This window comes from Ptychodera flava, chromosome 18, assembly GCF_041260155.1.
Source record: "Ptychodera flava strain L36383 chromosome 18, AS_Pfla_20210202, whole genome shotgun sequence".
NCBI lineage: Eukaryota > Metazoa > Hemichordata > Enteropneusta > Ptychoderidae > Ptychodera > Ptychodera flava.
Window position 1 is genome coordinate 7,246,586 of NC_091945.1, and position 17,877 is coordinate 7,264,462.

Consider the following 17,877-nt stretch of genomic DNA (forward strand, 5'->3'; position numbering starts at 1 on the left):
TCTTTACTTTATCAACTCGAGTCACCTAATTTTTCATACTGTTTAATGCGTCTAGGCCTGAACTGTACTCGTCAACGAAATATGGATTTTGAAAATAACTGATTGTTGTGAAAACGAGACTGGGAGCAAGATCTTCTTCAAAATGATTGCAAAAATGTCTTCGCCCAAAACTGGAATTTGATTCCTGTATTCAAGGACTGAAGATTTCTTTTTTAACCGCTCTCAATACCTCTATATCTGCGGAGACGAAGACCGATTTGCATTAACGGTTTCCAGGCCTGATGTTGGAAACTAATGCAACTTCATATACACTGCCCAATCAACTTATACGTGTCGATCAAAAATTGTGTTTTATCAGTATTCTTCAACGGTAGACAATGTTCACCCTGGAATCATGACCCGGGAAAACGTTCATGTCACACCTGCCACGCGATACGCTCTGTCTATCACAGCGTCAGCGCTTGGAATACAAACAACGTTGGTTTAATCTTATAGATAATAGAAATGTACATTCTAGTTGTGGTTAGGTTATTGACTGCGAACAAAATGTTCAAAATATTGAAATCTGTCACTACATGTGAAACGCATTAGATTGAAGGAATATATTTCCGGAGACACTCTGCAATCTCATTTCTTTTCGTATAAAGTTGATAGGCCTTCCAGGGAAAGGGCTTTTCTAAATTGGTAAATGATCTACAAATTAGGTATACATTCAGTTCTAATGTGTTTTCAGTACAGATTGTTAGTTGACGAATAGTAAATATCCATCGTTAGTAGAACACGACTTAAATTCCTAGAGGGGATAACATCTAAATAATAGGATTTACGATGTTCATGTTCTCTATGACTTAAGGCAGTTTATATCTGTGAGAATACTGAGTTGTTCTTGTTTAAATTCAAGAATTTCATTACAATTTGTTTAAAAACATTCATATTTTATATGTTAGTTTATTTTACGTTTCGAAATTTCACGTTTGTCGAATTTTTTAATATGTTAATGCATTGATTGAGGCCTTATGTATACAGCAGCCCATTCTTTCCCATTTTCGTCATTCTTTCTGTCGGCCGTGCGTTTTGCACAGCTTTTCACTCTTCATGCTGTTGTGAACTATTAGTATCTAAATACAGGAATTAGTATGTCCGTTTTGTTCTACTTTTCAGAGTGATCTTCATGCTTTAGCCCGGCGCTGTTACATTCCCGTGCGCAGAAAACGTAAGGCAACCTTCAGTCTTCGGAACCGCCGATTGGACAGCCGATCCAGCCTATCAACGACTCGCAAACTATCGCTATCTTCCACGTCATTTTTCGGGAGAAACAAGCGTCTCTCTGAGAAGTCTGTCAGCATGAAAGTACAGGAAGACATGCTGTCAAAATAGTTTGACTTCAAGGAGAGATTTGAAACTCTCCGAGGGCTGACAAAGTGGGCTGGATGAATTATCAGTCGGTCACGGTAATCAAGATTTGCGTGCTTTCAAGTCCCAGAAGACTTGACCTTAAGGCATGTCACTATAAATGCCAATCTATTTTGAAGGGAAATTTCCTTCGGGCCTATTTCCAGGGGACATGTTTCGGATTACGTCGCGTAATATGATGAAATTAGGGCCATATCGTACGATAATGCTCTTACGTTCCCACCTTCCCTGTTATTTATATAAATTCGATACATAGCTTGTAACTGAATCATACCTGGTTCTACTCTTTTCTGTATGTTCTGATAAGTAAGGTGTTCTATAATAGACTGTGAAAATGTTCAGTAATCCATCTGTTGATACTATTCCATTTAAGGTAGTATGCGCCTCGAAAGTGAAGGACTTAACATTTTGCTAAAACTTTCCTCAAGGAATCTTTCAAACATTCTTTTACAAAATCAAGAATGAAAATCGGTGGTTGCCGTACACAGAGAAAAAAATTACCCAAAATTTTTCAGATAATTGAAATTCAAAATGAAGGCTATCACTATGTCGACTCTATGGAGAAAAATAAAATTTTCGAAAAACTAAGACGGTGGAAGTCTTTCTTACTCCAAATGCCTCAAAATGAGCCCCTACAAGTGGTAGATCAGAAAAGAACTTGAAAAGTTTGAGAGTCAAAATATCTGTCCCCGAGGCGCATTCTACCATAATTGAGTTTTGGTCAACATGAATACTATAGATGACTATTTTTTCAATGGAGTCGATGATTGTAAAGATCAGCTGATTAATACGCTGATGTCATTTGTAATCTCAGAAAATTAGATGAACTATTCGAACTTTATGAAATGTTTCCTGGTGAAACAGTAAAATCTCTATTTACATATAAAGTATTTCACAGCTGTGAAGTCGTAAATGTCTATGATGTGTTGTTCCTGCACAGACTTAACATTGCGAATAAAATGATAACGTTAGAACTCAACAATAAGGGTTTTATTTCCCATCTTTTACTGTCATAAAATGATGGCGTCGACGAGGTTTTGTCTTATCTGTTGAAATGTTTTGGTTTCTATGGTTCTCAAGATTTAACTACTGACAACGGAAAATGAATATTTATAGTCGATAGTACTTCTGTACAAAAACTTTACTGTTTAAAACAGTGCAGTGTGTACATGTCACCCGAAAGATATTACTGTGCGGATTAAACCTTCATTCTATTGTCGTTAATTGTCGCAAGTGATCACGAAAAAACTGACGGGACTGGTGTAGATGCACTTAAAGATGACAAACAAAACCTGTTATCTTTTGGCCTTAACTTTGTCGATATATTTTGTGTTGTTATGTGTTACCTTAAAGTTACTTGATCTAAAAATACACTGGTATATTCTGTATCACTATGAATTACTTGATCTAAAAATACACTGGTATATTCTGTATCACTATGAATCGTACACGATGTTTTCTTATAGTATTTCTCAATTTATCGTCCCGGAGATACATCGATGACATTTGCAAATGTTAAGATTTTTCACCGTGCACATACACGAAGGAGTATGCTGTACGTCTTCAGTATCCCATTTTATCAAAGTTTATTCTCTCAAAAAGTCAGCATTTCCTAGTATATTTTACACGGAATGAGCAGAGTTCCCTTTAAGTATATCTTCCATACGAAAGAAATGACACAAACGACTACGTTACGAGGCTGTAATGATCACCCATACTGACCATTGACAATTTATCCAATGTTGTATTCAGTTCGTCTCTCGGTATTTCAATTATGGACCATTGGTCGTGTGAAACCTGTAGAATGAGACACACTATAAGTGCACATTACCACGATCACAAGTGAGAAAATATGTGTTAATCTCAATGTTAGTCTGAGAACAAGTATGGCATCATTAGCTTGTATCTGTGTCAGTTATTGCAATTTTATAGCACGGCACATATCGATATTCTGCGATGATGACACATTGTCGCAGTTTAGACGTGAAATTATTGACGCCGTTATCTCAACCGTGCAGTGATATCGTGTTTGCATATCCATGTAATATTGTAAAGTCCGATATCGATGATATTGTGAATAAAGTATCTCACACTTTGTAATGTGTATAGCTTGTATAGGTAAGAATGAATAGATGGATAGACGAGTGTATAAGCATGAGTTTGTGAGAGAGTAAGAGAGTGATTAAGACTGTCAGTCAGTAGGTCAGCAAGCAAGCAAACAAGTAAGGGATGGACCATTAGATCTTGGGGACGGAGGGTGGTCAAGAACAGAAAAAAACATTTTCAAAGCAAACAATTAGGAAAATAAAATCTTCAGACTAGTTTGCAAAATTAAAAAATAAAATCAGAACACAAAAAAGAGATAAATCTGACAGATTACTTAGAAAAAAATTAGCGGATCACGACTCACTTGGGAAAAAAATTTTCAAAAATTTACAACTGTAAAAAAATATTTACAATCTGATTGTGACCATCCCATCTCTCAAGATCGCATGGTCCGCCCCTAAGTGAGTATGTAAGTGGTGGGCGAGTAAGGGAGAAATTAAGTAATGATGTAATTCACTATGTAAGTACAAATGAATATGCATGGAGGAGAAAGCTAACTCCTCGGTATGTGCGACCAGCGACTTTTTTATATACCGTGGACGATATTACCGACTTTTCAAAGAACTCTGTGATATGAATTGACAACGTAAATGTGAAGTAAATCTTAAATCTGGGACACAGGGAATGCTCATACCTGACATGAAAATTCTGTCAACGAATTTGATTGACCGCCTGTGTGGTTTCTTATTGAAGCTAAAGGTTACCTGTAGTTTACATAAGAATAGCAGAGGTTTTGTAATTTGGGTAAATTTTGAATGAGATAATCAAATTACCTCAATGTTGCCTATATTTGAAATTCAAAATGGCCGCCATTTTCAATGTCAACTCTGTTGGGAAATTCATAAAATTTTCGATTCGGAAAAAGCCGAAATAGTGAAACTTAATTTTCTCAGAATTTTCAAAATGAGCCCACACATGATTGGATCAGCCAATGTGAAAATTTGTGTGTCTGAGTTGTCTGTCCATGTGAAGCATTCTATCTCGCATGATATCGCGACTTCAGTACGTATAAGGCGACCAATACCAATGTAATCTCACGAGCAGTATTAGCAGATATAAATTGGTTCACATTGTCAGTAGGAACACTTGTGAGAAAATGGTACAGGCTGTCCCTCGAGTTTGCAATATACGGACAGTTTTTCTGTTTCTAAGTTCAATGTATGATCTGTAAATTTTCTAAAATCCTTTGAATTTTAAAACGTCTACGTGAATACTCCAATCTGGATAACATCGAGAAAAGATCACTGCATGAACTGGATTAGAATTGGCAATTTTAAAGTATTTTCACGGAGTCGAGATTACGACACCGGTCGAAAAAGTTGGTTTTGCAGAGCTCGTAATAATAATTCAACGGCAAAAAAATATTTGTGTGTCTTCAATTCATATTTGTCATAACATTTCACTCGCTATGATCAAGGCTGATGAAACCATAGAAAGCACAGTACATGGATTTTAGTTTTCAAGGCGTCGGTTACAGAAGTCTAACTGTGTATACAAACACTGTGTAGACGATGTGAGATACAAGGCGTACACAGTATTTTTTCGTCGGGCTTAACCGAGAAGATGGACAAAATTAGCATTTATGCATTTGAACGTGACAACAGATATATATTTTTGGGAAATGTTTGAACAATTGCAGATAACAGTTTACGTAGGTTAAATAACAAGCAAACATGAGAACTGGCATACTGAATAAAGGAAAGCATCGTGACTCTTTGAATTCGGCACTTTTGAAAGGAAGTATACTTCTCTACTTCTACGACGCGTACAAATATGAAGACGTGTTTGTAGTGTACGTGATGTGGTTTCAAAAGAGTAATCTACAGGATGTTTCCCAGTGGCAAGGAAAAGAAGATTGTCTGACCGATGCCTGAAGGCAGCGGGGCGCAGCCTTGTGATTGCATCTGTAGCTTTAACTTAAATTTGCCGGCTTTTACGTCACTAGAAACAAATATTGAACTAAAAACACACAGCTTTCAAAGAAACACTTTGTAATGCTAGAGTTGCCGCACAGCATGTTGAGAATTTACCTAGGGTTGTGGGTTGGACGGTTTGGCCGTCCAATCCGCAACCCTAAGCAAAGCCTTAAATTTTTTCCGAATGCAATTATCATTTGCTTCCTAACAACACGTTTTTATCAGAATCTTCATTCAGGTATTTAATACGATTTCGTTTCAAAGCTCATGAGATACGTGTATGTCCACCTCGCCAGCGCCCTGTTAAGTTTCAGCAAAATAAACCGATATGTTCTCTGATTGTGCGTATAAACTCACATGGACAAGTCTCTGCTCTTTGTAATAGCACTTAGAGTAGATGGTCAAAGAATATAAGAACGGTTCGATTTATGTCTTGCACCAGCTGATTTCCCCGTAATCATGGTAATACTATTTAAACGATAGCTTATTCTCCCAAGCTATACCAAATAAAAAAACGAAAGAAGATTACAGGGACATTGTTTTCCGTTAAATATCTCGTCATGACAAAACTCCCGTAACATTTTCAAAAAGCATCGGTGGAACGCTGGAGTACATTATTCACTGTGCTTTAGGCTGAGAGTCCATCTTTTAAATTAAAAAAAACTGACTTGCACTTTAAGGCATATACGAAAAAGGAAAATGTCACAAAATAACACAAACACGTGAACTTCGATGAGTCACCTTCAAACCTTATTTTCTGCAGAAAACTTAAGATGTCTTGACGTATTGTTTGCCTTTCACTTTATCGGCTTAATGATGGTTTTTACCGATAATTGGATTCGCCTATAGTAATGATGCTGCCCTCATCGTTAGAAATGACACGAGGCGATGTTGACGCCAATCCAAGACTCCATATCTAATTTGTTGAAACGTAATCGCGGATATCACGTGACCATTACCTGGTCGAGGACGTTCTGCTTAATAATAGACCTTTATAAACTCTCTTTTCTGTTCAAACAAAATTTCTCTTGAGGGCGAATGTGTAGAGGTAGTTCATCGAGGCCGGTCTCTCTTTTAAAATATGAAAAAAAGCAAAAGTACCCGAGTTTTTAGTGCTTATACTAGTACATCAGTTTACCTTGTACCGATGTATCTATTGTCTTCCATCATCAGATAAAATATCAAATAACTGAAAATTCTAAATCACCCTCAGCCCAGAGGGAGTACCTTTGGCTATAACGGTCATCGGTTGATGTTTTCTGTTCATTCCAAGATCATTTCTAGGGAGTAAATAGTCATTTCATTACGTGGAGACATGAGTAAAAGGCGATCATCTGCATACAGCGATACAGACTTAAAGATTAAATCTTCATAGGCGCTCCATCAGCCTCAGCCGACTCCCTGCCCTACCCAACTGAATCTTTTAATCTGACTGCAGAGTCGATAGTCACATTTCATTTGTTTAGATGAAATAAACGGTCAGAACTGTGTTTCCTCATTCATTGGCGACGTAAGCAAGTTACTTCACTGTTGAACAACTGAAAATATCTACACTTTGGGTAAAAAGTATCCGTCGGAGTTACAGAACAGTACACGTATATTGCCTACAAATTTAGTTGTTTGCATTCGATACGAGTGATGCCGTTGCGTGGGCCGTCTGCGCAAATATGTTCAAATCTTTATTACTCTCACCCCAGAGTCTAGTTTAATGTAACAGAACACTGAAATGAGGAATTGTTTCCATGACAACTTTGTATCTATGGCAATAGAATTAGCCTCGTTCAGCTATTTTAGTATAAAATAGATCATTGATTTGCCTTTACGAAAAATGCCTTTATTTAATGTGACGCCATTTGTTTAAACAATAATGTACCCCCTTCCGGACAATAAAGCAAACTTTGCACTACAAAATAGCAATAATAATAGCAATAATGTACCCCTCCTGGCCAAAAATGGACGAAAGCAAACTTTGCACAACATAATGTACTCGGATTCGCCTCGTGCAATACGTCGTGCAAAGTTTGCTTGAATCTATTATGGGCCGGGAGGGGTACAATATTGCTATTATTTTATAGTTTTGGCAATGCCATTGACTTAGTAGATGTAGAAAAGATCTTGGGTTACAATACTGGATAATTGGATACATTATCAGTCATAATCTTGGGATGACGTCACAAAATTCAGTGTATTGACAAAGCCATAATATAATACGAGATATGAGTCAGTTCAATTTTCTGCGTATTGACATTGAGTAAACATGTCACGACTGATTCAGTTTTGATAAAAAGATTCTTTATCACGATTTTCCCGCTGGAGATTCCCGTAATTGGCTTGGATGTAAATAATTGATGAAGGATCTGACACACTGTGGTTTCCAGTAACGTAAATAATTGATGAAGGATCTGACACACTGTGGTTTCCAGTAACGTTTTCAAAACCACAATATCCTAATTGGAGGATCGTGGTCACACTTTGGTGGCGTCAGCACAAAAGTTATCTATACATCTTCAATACACAGTGGGTTAGTTTTCACATGGCTAACAGAGAAGCCAACTGTAGAATGCCAGGATGGTGGAAACCTACCATCTGAAATCGTTGTAACACATTCCTCGGACTCAAAATATCATATGATCGCAGGTTATAACACCTTAAACGTCAGGCCAAATATTCTGAGGTGCAGGGTTTATGGTAAGAGGGATTTATACAGCCTTTTTTTGCTGATTAAATAACGAGTTGAGACAACATTGTGTAAATCAAACGAAATTACGCAGCGAAGCTAGTTTATCTTAATAATGCTTCACGGTAAATTGAAAGCCAATTACTTCTAAAGGTCGGCACAGTCTAAGTTTCTTATATTTATCACTTAGTGATTGCGTCAAGCTGACAATGTTTACTTATGAAAATACCTGTTTCAAATGTCGTGTGTCATGTTAATAACACCTGGACCTCCTTTTACGACCATTTCAAGGGTTGGGTTCATAGATATATGCACTCTGGCTACGTTGAAGTTCCATTATGTTTAGAAAACTCTGTAACATCGAGTACCGGTATATTTCTCAGTAATCGCTTCCATCTTCAAGCTTTCCTCTACTCTGGGTTTGCAGGATTGATGTCCAAGTGCAATCGTTCATGTGAAGTGAAGCGGAGATTGATGGAATTCAAAGTTAAGGCGCTGAAAGCATTTGCTGCCCTTCAGGTCACGTCTTAAGAGCTCAAAGTGAGCGACAGTTAATGGAAGGCACGTTTCATTTACTTCGCCTCATTTCACAAAATGAACACCGAAGAATGTTTTTACCATGGACGCTCTTTAGTGAACACATGAATGAAGTTTATCTTCCCTAACTCATTAGTAGCAAAAAACATGACTTGAACGGAGTTGTGTCATTATGGTGTTCTCATTACTGTGGAGTAAAGTCCACAACCTAAATGTATCGTAGCTGTAACTTTTATATGATTTTTCTCCACTATTTTTGTTGTTAATGTCAGCTACAATTCTCTTATTCTACTCCCCAACGCATGAGATATACAGAACGTATTCAGCTTGTCAACTGAACCTATACATGTGTAGACTGCATCGTTACTGTTCAAAAGTGACCTCTGGTCCGGATTAAAATTCAAATGTAAACAATAACAGTGCACTTTGCTGCACGTATTGATGTTCTGTTGACAAGCTGAATACTTGTTGTTTCTACATGCGCTTTGGGAGTAGAACAAGAACCTGCAATTGACGTACAAAAACTTGTAGAAAATTATGAATAGTTACAGCGACTGCCCATTTAACTTAAAATATTTATTTATTCATAGATAAACAGGATGTGCCTCAATAACAGGTCTATTAGGACTGTAGATAAAACACTATAGGTCAAAATCTAACACTGTACAGCTAGACTGTACAGCAGACAGCTAGAGTAGACAAAAAATGATTATTCAAAGAAAATACAAAGTTATTAATATTGTCAAAAAAAAATAAATGTCATTTTTACAGTGGAACGCGTTTTCTCAAAACAAATGCTTTGAATTCCACAATATTGTAACAGTTATAGTTTTTCAGTGACACTATTCTTAGTGTTCACATTTGTATTTCTATGAAAAGAAATAGCCCTCTTCTGTCGATTTCACAGTTTGCTAATGACATTAGGGATTTCATTTGTCGTGCGAGACCTCGCGAGATTTTGCCATTGATTGTGCAAGTCGATTCGTCAACCCATAGGAACACAGCCAAATTGTGCAAGTCGATTCGTCAACCCATAGGAACACTGCCAAATTGTGTATGTAAGACAAGCGCGATGATTTTGTGGTTGAACTGAAACCGTTAACATATAAGTTGACTGGCCATGAGGACCTGACAGTCGCTGCAAAACAGTCAGTTAGAGTAGGCCAAGGGAAACAGACTTTTTCGGACTCTCAGGCTCTTGGGAAAACAAACGTATGCTGTTATCAGAATATGGCCAGTCAATATATGTTTTGCAGCACACTCAAATCCAATAGACATATCCCTAAGCTGTCATTAGTCGTTTCGGTCGCACACCACACCGTCATCTTCATCACTTGTTCTAGAATGTGCGTATGCGTAGATGGCGCTTACAAAATTCCCAAGTCAATATTTTTTTCCAGGACTTTTAACAAATTAACAGTTTTGGAAACTGTTGGTTGGTAACTTACTCTTAGCTTTGCATGTATCAGCGTCAAAATCGTTCATACCGCATGACCGCAAATAAACGAATAGCAGCAAAGAGTTTTTGCATGAGTGACGTTACAATGACCCTCATGCACCCAACAACCCTCAAAGTAATGCGGCGCCCTATTCTGTGCTGCAAGTCATGAAGTCTCCTATCACTCACCGCATATATCACGTTGCCTGACCACTTGGATCGAAAGAACCAGTCAGTGCCTCGCGTGAAGAAGGTGATACGTTCACACCCTGCGGTTCACCTTTACTCTTCTTGATCGCGCAGTGCTGTTCATAACACCTGACGCATTAGAAAATATGTAGGCAGTCTGAATAAAAATCAGATAAGAGATGGCAATGTTTCAACCTTTCCTTGGCACTCCTATGCTTAGTCGTGTCACCTCTCCGTATCGGTGGCGTATGCTGTATCTAAACCTGGTCTTCATGAATTTTGTTTTAGGGATTAATTTTTAAACCTGCTGCTCAGACGCCAAAATGGCGGTATCAACTTGAAAGACAACAAATTGACTGAGAGAATCATATGATGAACAAGCCACTGCAGTAACATCCGAAGGGCGAATTTGAAGAGTAGAATGTAGGAATGGTAACAAGGCATGTAGTTAAAACGAACGTCCTTCTGTAGAAATTTTCCGATGTCGTCTGCGAAAGACTTGGCGGGAAAACAACTCGGCTACGAGTCACGATCAAACAGCGAAACTATCGTATCATTTCATAATTACAACACTAAATTATTCATTTCCTTTTCCAGAGGATACTTTGAATCCAGTGGATCAAAATTTCGAGTGTCTTTTGACTTGATGTGGATAAAGTAATTTTAAGATTATAATGGCGAGTCATACGTAGCTGCAGCAACCACACAAGAATACACAAATCGTCAGAAATACATCATAACCTTGAGTGTGTATAGCCAACATATTTTATTTGTGACAAATTTCAGCCCTCATGGAAGAGGGATACTGATGGAGACTCGTGCGTTGTCCTTGGCCTTCAGCATAAATTTCTGAAACATTTCTGTACAATGAGTTTTCAAATGTACGAGGACACAAAGGGGCTTTACTGACAATGCATCGAAGGTGTACAATTACGTATTCATCAAAAGCACAGTAATGACAGCTGTAAAGTTAGCTTTTTTCGCAAGTTCTCATTTAGTGACAATATTACCTTACAATTTAATCTTGAAGTCTACAGCATGGTGGCACAACTTTTGAGGGCGCTTTCAATGGAACAACATCACGTCGGCTCGGCTCTTGCCTATTTTCAAGTTTTTCATAGGTTATGCAAGTTTAACAAGGGAAACATGAAATGCAACGACTGTCCAGCGAAGAGGAACGTGTCATTGTGTCAAGGTGATCTTATGCTATGTGTGAAGTGTGAAAAACGCAGATTTGGAACGGCCCGGTCAACAACTGACTCCTCAAATGCAACGACCATGATGGCAGCGGCCACACCCGAAGCGCGAACAGGTGTAACTTCAAGTTTTGGCTCAGTTTTCAAGAATGGGAACGAAGACACGGATAAAATCACGATGGTGTTGTGGGGATAACAGAAATCAAGAGTGAGGTTAGAGAACTTAAAGAATCTCGACGAGAACTTGTAAAATCGGTAGATTTATAAGCAATCAGTTTGAATCGATGAAAATGCAAATGCAGGAGCTACAAAAATCTAATGACACCTTGCAGCAAGACAATAGTCAATTACGCAATCGTGTGTCTGCACTGGAATCAGAGCTTCGAACAGTGGACCAGTGTAGTCGCCGGATAAATTTAGAAATTGCAGGTATTCCTGAACCCGAAGAAGGCAAAGAAGATACGGACACTGTCGTTCTGAATGTGCTACGTAAAATAGACCCGTCGGTTGACTCGAGTGATATTGATGTTACACATCGTATTGGAGTGAAACAAACTATCAGAAATGACGATGATACAAGACGCGATAGAAATATTCGCACAAGACCTATTATTGTCAAATCATGACAAGGAAGAAACGAAACTACATCTTTGAACACCGGAGAAAATTACATGGAATTACAACCAGAGAACTGGGATATCAGCAGATGAATGCTATTTTCATCAATGAAAATCTGTGTAAATCACAACGGCAGCTCCTACACAAGGTAAACGAGGCAAGGAAGAGAGCCAGGTTCATGTATCTTTGGACAGTAAACGGTAACATATACGTAAAGAAAGGCCAAACTGACCGATCTAAGTGTATTTCTAATGAGGATGATATCAAGAACATTCGTTAGTCAGCTTGGTTACACAAGTAAACACATTTTTAGTGATTATGAGATATATTTCACTCTTGTCACAGTAAACATTATCGAGTATCACACTTGATAATATGAATGGAAGAATTGACGATAATTCCTGTATTACGGTAACATCTTCTGACTTCAACGATAGGTACCATTCCATCAGTCATCGTTCATTAACAGTCTCATACGTGAATGCTCGTTCCTCAATAGGAATTTTGAGGATTTTTGTCTGCTGTATAATGATATTCTAAAACATCAGTTTAAAATTATTGGCGTGTCTGAGACTTGGCGAATTGATGATCCAGCCTTCTCTCATTAGATTCCTATGCACTTGAGGTAAACTGCTGTGAAGTCTAAATGGAATGAGGCTTTGCCGAATATATTCACTCAACTGTTTAATACAAAAACTCTCATTCACCATAGCTAATTGTGAATCAATCTGGCCAGAAATATATGAAAGGAATCAATCTTTCGTTATTGGTATACTCTACACGAAGCTAATACTGCTGTATCAGACTTTGAGAATGACATTTTGAATGTACTCAACTGTTTAAAACTAGACAAAAAACATTGTATACTTCTTGGCGATTTCAATATCGACATTTCCAATCTGAGTAGAAGTGAGAAACATTTTATAACAGCATTAAGCTGTTTACATTTAAACCAGTTAATAACTTTACCTACAAGAGTTACTGAAGTCACACGTACTACCATTGATCATATCTATACAAATATCAGTAATTGTCCCATATACTCAGGAACAATTGCCTGTGATATATCAGATCATTTACCCACCTTTGCAATTTTTAAAGATGTCTATTTACAGTCTCCTATACAAAGTAAAGTCACTTATAGAAATTATAAAAGTTCAATACTGTAGACTTTATAAATGATCTCACTGGTCAACCGTGGAACGAGTTTTACCCACTGGTAGACGTCACTGGTAGACGTCAATGAAGCCTACGATACAATCTATTCCGTATTTAGTAACTGTTGTAATAGATACCATCTGTTGAAAGAACCATCAAATACATTAAAAACCGCAAACCAAGGATTACTGATTCAATAAGAAAGTCAGATAACAAAAAACATAAGCTTTATATGAAAACGTTAAATTCAAATTGTAACATAGAGACAGTTATAAATTATAGACGTTATAGAAATGTTTTAACGAAAGTTCTGCGAAATGCTAAGAGAGATTATTACGCTTCCCTATTTTTAGAAAACCAGAACAATTCTAGTAGGACATGGGATATTATCAATGATTTACTGAACAAGAAAAAGCTAAAAGAGGGGTTTGTCTACCAGACAAATTGCTTTTCACAACTGCTGATGACAATGTTATCAGTTATAATTCGTCCCAAAATATTGTAAGCGGGTTTAATAAGTTTTTTACAACTGTAGGACCCAACCTAGCAAGTAGAATTCCGACACCATCAAAGACTTACTCAGATTTTTTACCTGACATAGCTGAGAACTCATTTTTCATGAGGCCAACGACTGAAGCTGAAATTTTCAATTTAGTGAGTACTCTTGATGCAAAGAAAGCATCGGGCTACGATAATTTGCCAGCAAAACTCATTGTAATTGCTGCAAACCAAATAGCAAAGCCGTTATCTTATGTATACAATCTTTCTTTTTTACACGGTAAGTTTCCAGATACATGAAAGGTTGCAAGGCATGTCCCTCTTTATAAGAAAGATTCTAAAGATTTAGCCAGTAATTACCATCCAATCTCTGTTCTTCCTGTTTTCAGTAAAATAATTGTAAAAATACTGAAGACTATATATACGGGTTTTGTCAACCATTTAACATACTCTATAAACACCAAAATGAATTTAGAGGTAAACATAGCTCAAAATAATCGCTTATCAATTTAGTTAGCAATTTACTTCACCAAATTGGTAGTGGCAGTCCTACGATTGGAATTTTTATAGACTTTACAAAGGCTTTCGACACAATAGATCATGGAATTTCACTTTCAAAGCTGGAGAATTATGGGATAAGAGGAAACCCCTTAACTGGTTTGCAGACTATTTACAAAACCGCACTCAGTTTGTATGTGCTGATGGTATCAACTCTGAAAATATGCCAATCATTTGTGGTGTTCCACAGGGTTCGACACTTGGCCCAACATTGTTCTTAGTTTATATAAATGATTTGCCAAACGCATCTAACTACTTTGATTTCCGTCTCTTTGCGGACGATAGTAATCTTTTTCACACATTTCCAGATAAGACAAGAACAATAGACCTTTCCATTGTCAATGAACATTTCAAGGAAGTCGTTCTATGGTGTGATGCAAATAAGCTGACTATAAATATAGGGAAGACAAACTACATACTTTTTCATGGCAAACGCAAAGTTATTTTCACATCGGGTGCTCTTATGATTCGAGATCAAGTTGTAAATGAGACTGAAAAAGCCTCCTTTGTTGGTGTAATCTTTGACAAACACTTATCATGGAAAGACCATATCGATTATGTAGAGAATTGTGTTCGTAAGAAATCTGGAATTTTACTCAAATTAAGAAATGTAGTATCCCAACACATTCTTATTTTACTTTATAAATCTTTCATTCAACCAAACATTATGTATGGTTTAGAAGTATGGGGAAGTACTTATTCTTCCTATCTACAGACCATTTTAAATGTTCAGAAAATGTGTGTACGTATTATGACATATTCTGGCTTCAGAGATCCGTCGTCTCCACTGTTTAAGGAACTTGGTGTTCTCGACATTTATAAGCTTCATAAACTTGGCATAGGAAGTTTTGTTTTCGATTTGTACAATGGGAACCTTCCTCATCACCCTAGTGAATATTTTCAATTGATTGAACATGGCAGGAATACAAGATTTAATCAACATGGAAATGTATCTATTCCAAAAATGCTCACAGCTGCAGGTCAATTTTCTATTAAATATGTAGGTGCAAAGCTATGGAATAAATTACCAATACATTTGAAAACCCTTAAATCGAAATATCGGTTCAGGAAAGGTCTGAGACAATACCTTGTTGATGAAATGTAATTTATTCACCATAATACCTTGGCAATTTCTTGAAAACTTGATTACGCTGCTCATGTATCCCTTCTTTTCTTTGTGTGTGTTTTAAATTTAATATGTAAAGAATCTGTTAGCCCTCAGTATTGTATTACGTGCAAAATAATATTTGAGGTGGAGCCAAACTTGACTAGCGAAAAGCTACTTTTTGGACTCCAAAATTGCCATTTCAGTGTTGTGCTTTGTAGTTCGGATAATTATAAGTAATTTAAGTATATATATTTTTTTGCTTCAATGGCAATAAACATGAATGAATGAATGAATGAATGAATACGTTTTTCATATCAGTTTCTCTTATACCGAGCCTTTTATGAAATTTTCAGAAAATAACAATGTTAAAATGGCATGTTATGGCGTTTTACATGCAACTTTTAGGTGGAAGTATCTCATCGTCCTTGCACGACGTACTGGTACACTGTAAAGTTAAGTGTTCAAGGATAGAACACAATTAAACGCCTTTTTGTAACACTTTTTGAACGCCTCTAGACGTTCAGAAATTTAACACTACGTGTTCAACCAACGTTCAATTTTGAACATACGTGTGCAGATTTTGAACGCTACGTGTTCATTAGACATTATATTGAACACCATAGTGTTCCATATCTGAACACACGTTGCACAGGAAATGTGTTCAAAATATTGAACGCTCTTACGCGTTCAAAGGGCTGTAACACTTTTTGAACGCATGGACGCCGTTCAACGATAAGTGTGTTAAAGGCTAGAACACATGATGCGCGCTTGTTGAACACCTTTAATTTTGGGCGTTCACAGGGTGTTCAAGCCTTGAAATAACATTACAGACCATTGATATCCTGTAAAATTATTTTATTCTAAAAATACACGAAACATTGCTAGAGTAAAATACAATAATTTACTGTAAAATGGGCAAATAAACATTGCAATTTTGTACTGTAATGTTTGTCAGAGGAAAAAACCAACAGTGTTAACACCTTCCTATCAAAAACATAAGCAATAAAAATCACCATATTGTGGATGACGTTTTATGTTCATACTTGTTTTAAATGTACAAAAATAATCTGAAAAAGCTCAAAATTTGACATACTTATTGTGTTGAAAAGTATATGTATGAAATGTATACTCCATTTTTGTAAGATGGTTTCTTAAAGACATTTCCTCTTGTATAGACAATTCTATTTTTTAAGAAAAAAGAAATTAGTCAAGGCTTCTCTGGTGCACATGGTATATAGTTGTCCACACTAAAGTACGCACAACATGTCAAGCTGTCAAAGTGTCACAGTAAGGCACAACATGCAGAAAATGGGGAAAGTGGGTCCTTGGCAGGGTAAAACCTATTTCCTTGTCCAACAAAGTCCTTCATAAACAAAAAGGTTGGTTTGTTTGTAATATCTTTAAATAAACCTGAAATAAATGGGTGACATTTCAAAATATACTTCTCAGAAATCTAAAACATATTCATAAAGACCTTTCAAATTCTGGTGTACCCTGCTATTAATTTTTATACAAATCTTTTTACCAAAAACGGTAAAAATCACCCTTAAAATGAAAAAATGTACATTTCATCATAACTTGCATATATCACATTCTGGTAATCCCTAATGTCTTAAAAATGTCTGAAATGTCTTTAATGTCCTAAAATTACAAAGTTGCAAATTTCTGCATAATTTGAACAATCTGAAAAAGACTATCAGAAGAGATCTATGTCCTAAATATCAAAACTATTCGATTAGCAGTTTTGAAATAGATTTTTTTAAGATTTTTTGACCAAAAATGACAAAAATTGCCATGAAATATAAAAATTTGAATATTTCATCACAACTAGCACAAATTTGACTGAGGTTATTTTTAGAGACATGTTTACCACATATTGAAGACGGCAGAAAAGTAGAAGAAGATTTTTGCCAAAGAATAGAAAAATAGCCTCAAAAATATAAATTTGCATATTTCATCATAATTTGAACATATCTGATTAGGGTAATCCCTTAGGACCTGTAATCCAAATATTAATGGATTCGTACAGGCTGTTTTGAAGAAAAACCTTTGGATGTACAAATTTGAGGACATTGCTACACATCCACCTATTTAGCTGATAGCAAAACTAAAAACCAATGTTGAGAGACGTGTTGAGCCACAATACAAAATAATCTACGGTTTGGTAGCACGCTATGATCAACTTAATGTTACAAGGGCATAAGCTTTCAAGGACGTGAAGTCCCCTTCATCAGATGCAAGGGGGGGGGGTGAAAAATTGAAGCAGAAAGTGACAGAAAATTCAGAGTGAAAATTTCAGAAAAATCAGTAATTCAGAGTGGACATTTTTACTCTGAATGGTCTGTCGCTTTCAGTTTTAATTTAAATAAGGGAGACTACACGTCTGTGAAAGCTTATTCTCCGACAACATTTAGTTGATCATAGCATGCTACCAAAGCTTGGATTAATTCAGAACAAAAATACAG

The 17,877-nt window shown here is 36.6% G+C and overlaps 1 protein-coding gene across 1 annotated transcript in view; it reads left to right on the top strand.

Moving 5' to 3' along the window:
• Nucleotides 1–3,513, top strand: part of LOC139116749 (QRFP-like peptide receptor) — a 34,028-nt gene extending 30,515 nt beyond the window's left edge. The window contains exon 4 of the mRNA XM_070679381.1: nt 1,162–3,513. Coding sequence (XP_070535482.1) covers nt 1,162–1,377 — 216 coding nt within the window. The 3' untranslated portion in view covers nt 1,378–3,513. The remainder of the gene's footprint in view (nt 1–1,161) is intronic.
• The last annotated feature ends 14,364 nt before the right edge of the window (nt 3,514–17,877 follow it).